Genomic DNA, 5,106 nt, shown 5'->3' on the forward strand with positions numbered 1-5,106 from the left:
AAAAAAAAGGGGGAATAGAAAAGAGTTTTGAAGTCCTCTGTACATGCGAGAATTATTTAGGGATGATTGAATTTCCAAATAGAAAAAAAAAAAATTAATTGCAAGAGAGGGTAGTTAGGGTAATTTGTAAAAAAAAATTGATTTAAAGTAATAGAAAAATAGAGAGGGTGTGTTATTGTGTTAATAGAGAAAAACGGTGTGTGAATAGAACCACAAAAAAAAACAAAAGAAGGTCAGATTATCAAGAATTAATTCTGGGCCTAAATTAGGCCCATTGGTTTGGAGGTGTGAAATGCCCGACCCATTAAACAGCTGAAGTCGTAATGAGTCGCAACAAAAACCCTAGCGTCTGCTTCCTTCTCAGTTCCCCTATTATATCGTCTCTTTGCTCTCTCACTCACTCCTCCCTCCTTCTCTACTCTATCGGAAGAACGCTCGCGCCTCACAGGTCTCTCTCTCTCTCTCTCTCTCTACAAAGTTGATTTCTTGGAGCGTCTTCTCTATCCCCTTCTCTTTTTGTTGCTATCAATTACTGAAATTACAGTTTCGATTTTTCTTTTGCATGTTTCAGATCTCAACTCTGTGCGATTCATTTTTCCGGCAAGCCATGGCTCTGGTGAGTTTTCGTTTCTTCTTTCAGCTGTAGTAAATCTGTGTCTCCTTTACTGCACTATTTATTTTCGTTAGTTGATTTGTGTTTGATGTTCATTTTAAAATCTTATTTGTAAGATCGTACTTGGCTTTTTTTTTCCTTGATATGGCCAATTGCCAATTTAGGTTTGATTGATCCTTGAAGTTCATCATTGGGATACAATTTATAATAGATTATTATTATTTTTTTAAAAATTTTGTTTTGAAAAATTGTGTTTTATTTGTCAAGACGGTCTTTTAATAGAGCAGTGTTGTTGAATCCTGTCTTCTATTTTTTACATAGATGATGCATATGCAATTTCTAATAAGGCCTCTGCTTTTGTTGTTATTTATGTATTTGTTGAAATCACTTTGGTAATTTTTTTTTTATCTAATCATATCTTTGCCATCTGCGATCTGGTTTTGGTTAACAGGTTTATCTGATCCACTTTGCAGGTCCTGCATGCAGGGAGTACAAACAAAAATGCATACAAGACTCTCATTGCTGCAGAGTATACAGGTGTGAAAGTTGCACTTGCACCCAACTTTGAGATGGGCGTCTCGAACAAGACTCCTGAATTTCTCAAGATGAACCCGATTGGGAAGGTAGACTGTTTTCTCTGACTAGCAAATAGTAATGGACATGCTAGTTTGATAATATCTTCTAAAGGATCTCTGATATATTTCTAGGTTCCTGTGCTGGAAACACCTGATGGTCCCATCTTCGAGAGTAATGCCATTGCACGTTACGGTAAGATTCTTCTGTATTCACTTGCATTATAAAATCTTGTTGTTGTATTGGAAAATTAATGGTGTTTGTGTTGCTTCAGTTACTCACTTGAAGGCTGACAATCCTCTTTATGGTTCATCTTCAATTGATTATGTAAGAACTCGATATCTCTAGTTTTTTTTTTCTGTCTCGTTTTGCAGTTTTCTTCGGATTCTCTTGCTCTTTGTTGTGCTTACTATATTATTTTCATTAGGCCCATATCGAGCAATGGATTGATTTTGGATCCTTGGAGATTGATGCTAACATTGTTAATTGGTTTAGACCAAGAATGGGAAGGGCTGTCTATCTTCCTCCAGTAAGTGACACAGTTCAGAATTATTTGGTTTTGGCTTTATTCCATATAGCTTTTGAGTGTGGCTCTGATGTTTAAATAAAGATATACCTGATGAGCCATTTTCCTTTCTTTGAAATATTTATAGCAGAGGTTAATAGAATACCTGTTTCAGTGCATATGAATTCTTATTGGTAGTTGTGTCTGGTCGATATTGAGTTCAAATGTTTTCTCTTGGTTTTATCTGTTCATCTCGAATAATAGTACTTTTTGTTTTTGTTCTCTATCATTTTAGTTAAACATTCATTGGATTACAAGATTGGAACAATGTTATGTTTTAATACTGTAGCACGAATAATCTGTTTAGGCACATAGGAATCTCAAACTGGCCCAATTACTACAATATTGGTTATCTGGTATATACATCAATCTATACTTTTGAAATAGTGATTTTAAAGAAATAATCTGCTGTTTGTAATTACTTTATTTCAGCTGCATTGGTCTGTCTGACCGGATTTTTCTTCTTTTCAATACGATTTCTGTGGAGTTCTTTCTGACATGTACTTTTATTTGTTTGTTGTTTAAGGCAGAGGAAGCTGCAATTGCTGCATTGAAGAGAGCACTGGGTGCAGTGAACACACACCTTGCTTCCTGCACATACCTTGTTGGGGATTCTGTCACCCTTGCTGACATCATTATGACATGCAATTTGTTTATGGGCTTCACTAAGCTCATGACTAAGAGCTTCACTTCAGAGTTTCCTCATGTTGAGAGATACTTTTGGACCATGGTCAATCAACCAAACTTCAAAAAGGTATTGGGTGAGGTTAAGCAGACGGATTCTGTTCCTGCTGTTCAATCTGCAAAGAAGCCTGCCCAGGCCAAAGAATCTGCTAAACCCAAGGCTAAGGAGGAGCCAAAGAAAGAAGCCAAGAAGGAGCCGGCAAAGCCCAAAGCAGAAGTTGAGGAGGAAGAGGCACCAAAGCCAAAACCCAAGAATCCTCTTGATCTGCTTCCCCCGAGTAAGATGATATTGGATGACTGGAAAAGGCTTTACTCTAACACGAAGACCAACTTCCGTGAGGTGGCAATTAAAGGTAATCATCTCAATTCATTACCCTTAACAGCTCAATGGTATAGATGATTAAGAGAAACAAGGTTTGACATTTTAAATTAACATTCTTTCATCAATTTAACTTATTTCGATTGGTTCATGCATTGATTGTGGAATACTGTGATTGGGTTATGCTGTTAAAGTATGATACTCATTAGTTACTTTTTCAAATTTTGGAAGTTACCTGGTTTGGTTGTTCATATAAATTAGATTTTGACCTGTGTTTTCCTTGTTAATCATTGTAGGATTCTGGGACATGTACGATCCTGAGGGATATTCTCTTTGGTTCTGTGATTACAAGTACAATGATGAGAATACTGTTTCCTTCGTGACGCTGAACAAGGTCGGTGGATTTCTCCAACGGATGGATCTGGCCCGCAAGTATGCTTTTGGGAAGATGCTAATTATTGGTGCAAACCCACCATACAAGGTGAAGGGCTTGTGGCTCTTCCGTGGCCCAGAAATCCCTGAATTTGTGATGAATGAGTGCTATGACATGGAGCTTTATGAGTGGACCAAGGTCGACATCTCAGATGAAAACCAAAAGGAGCGTGTGAGTCAGATGATTGAAGACCAGGAGCCTTTTGAGGGAGAGCCTCTTTTGGATGCCAAATGTTTCAAGTGAAATATCTAATTTTCGGTTGTGTTTTTGTCTCAGTTTTGTGTTAGCCTGTCTCTGTGGTCTATTTTTTTTCTTTTTCAGACTGGAGTCTAGCCTTTGAGTGACTAGTTGCTTTTGCTATTTCATTTTGGATCTTTCTATATAATAGAAACACATTCTCAAATGTATGCTTATTATCTGAGTTGACCTTTTTGTGGCATATTCTCTATTAGTTTACCTTCTGTGATTGGTAGAAACACAAGGCTTTAAGTTTATACAAAGTTATTATTATTATTTTTTCTTGTTATGGTATGGTGGTTTTTAACAGACACGGGACAGTGTTCTAAAGGGAGCAATATTCTCAAGGTGGACTAATTGTACCCTACGAGATGTGTAGACACGATTGCTGCCTGAAAATCAGTTATGCTATAGCAAGATTGACCATCGACAAGTTATTATGGCACCAGTCTAAGACGGGAGTTTATTTTGTGAAAAGGGTAACCTGCTTGCTCAGAATCTGAGGCTCAGGAATGAAGGACATGAGGGAAGCTCCTCTGCTCGGGTGGATGTGATTTATTTGTCAGGTGATATGGAAGCCGAGAATACTTGAGACAGCAAAGGTTTTTCTATGGGCGGTGCTGCACGACATTCTAGCTACACATTTTTTCTTCATCGCCGACATATTTCGACAGTATGAAACTACTCTTCATGCTCTTAGTCCTGTACAAAAGCTAAGGAGGTCTGGTGACTAGATAATGTCAGAGTTGCTGTTGGTCGCTGGCGTACTTCACAGGCCTTTTTAAATTTGCGGCTTCCGGTTTCACTTCGTAGGAACTTGGTGGTGGTGTTGATTGTAGAAGGATCTGGCAGGCTAGAAATAATAACCTCAAGCGGGTGAGTGCTAATTTCCATTAGACTCAGGTTCTCGGATTGCAATATGAATTCTTGGGACGACATCAGAGCTCGAGTTATTCTGCTAGTCCATCTTCTGCTCATATTCATTGGGCACGGCCTTCTTTCCCTCATCTTAAACTAAATGTTGATGTTGTGGTGAATGAGGTGGCTGGTTTGAGAGGTTTAGTTGCGGTAAACGAAAATGGTGATTTTTTGCTAGCGGTATCGGAAGGGTTGAAGGGCTTTTTTGTCTTCAGTTATTTGTACATATATCCCATGAAAATTTAATCGACAACACTTAAAAGTGTTTTTTTCTTGCATTTCAAGTTTAGGTTGAGGAAAGACCGCAATGACTTTTTGATGTACTTATTTTTTGTGTAATTATCTAGATTGCTTCTTTATGCAATTAATCATTTCTAAAAAAAACTTATATAATTATACTAATTTCTAATCTTAAACTACTACACACCATTATTAGATAATTTAGATTCACCACTACTAAACAACCATTATTAATCATAATTCAATGACTGTCACTACAGAATTAAAAGATATTGCTTTAACTTAAAACTACAAAAATGAAATAAAAAAGCGAAAATTCTCCAATAATGACAGTGACACTTTTTGTGTTATTGGCTTTTGCTCTCCTATGTCTCAAATCTCGATGGCTTTGGTCATCCACCTTCTACTCCTACATCTCGATCGCCTTTTCTCTCTTTTTGGTCTCTAAGATCCTTTTTTATTTTTTGCCAAAAAAAAGATCATTTTTTATTTACTTACTTTTATTTTGATCATGATCCTCACTT

General features: G+C 37.1%; 1 protein-coding gene across 1 annotated transcript; it reads left to right on the top strand.

Moving 5' to 3' along the window:
* Positions 1-334: 334 nt before the first annotated feature.
* Positions 335-3,626, top strand: LOC133743895 (elongation factor 1-gamma). Its single transcript, XM_062171965.1, has 8 exons — positions 335-448; positions 572-616; positions 1,087-1,236; positions 1,321-1,381; positions 1,461-1,513; positions 1,614-1,715; positions 2,278-2,788; positions 3,051-3,626. The coding sequence occupies exons 2-8, from the start codon at positions 608-610 to the stop codon at positions 3,428-3,430; spliced, it is 1,266 nt and encodes a 421-aa protein (XP_062027949.1). The 5' UTR covers positions 335-448; positions 572-607; the 3' UTR covers positions 3,431-3,626.
* The last annotated feature ends 1,480 nt before the right edge of the window (positions 3,627-5,106 follow it).

Source organism: Rosa rugosa, chromosome 4 (genome assembly GCF_958449725.1).
Source record: "Rosa rugosa chromosome 4, drRosRugo1.1, whole genome shotgun sequence".
NCBI lineage: Eukaryota > Viridiplantae > Streptophyta > Magnoliopsida > Rosales > Rosaceae > Rosa > Rosa rugosa.

Bases quoted from the DNA above. Each gene is read 5' to 3' on its own strand.
- LOC133743895 (XM_062171965.1), top strand. The intron at 1,237-1,320 runs GTAGACTGTTTT...ATATATTTCTAG, and splicing joins AGATGAACCCGATTGGGAAG to GTTCCTGTGCTGGAAACACC. The intron at 1,382-1,460 runs GTAAGATTCTTC...GTGTTGCTTCAG, and splicing joins TAATGCCATTGCACGTTACG to TTACTCACTTGAAGGCTGAC.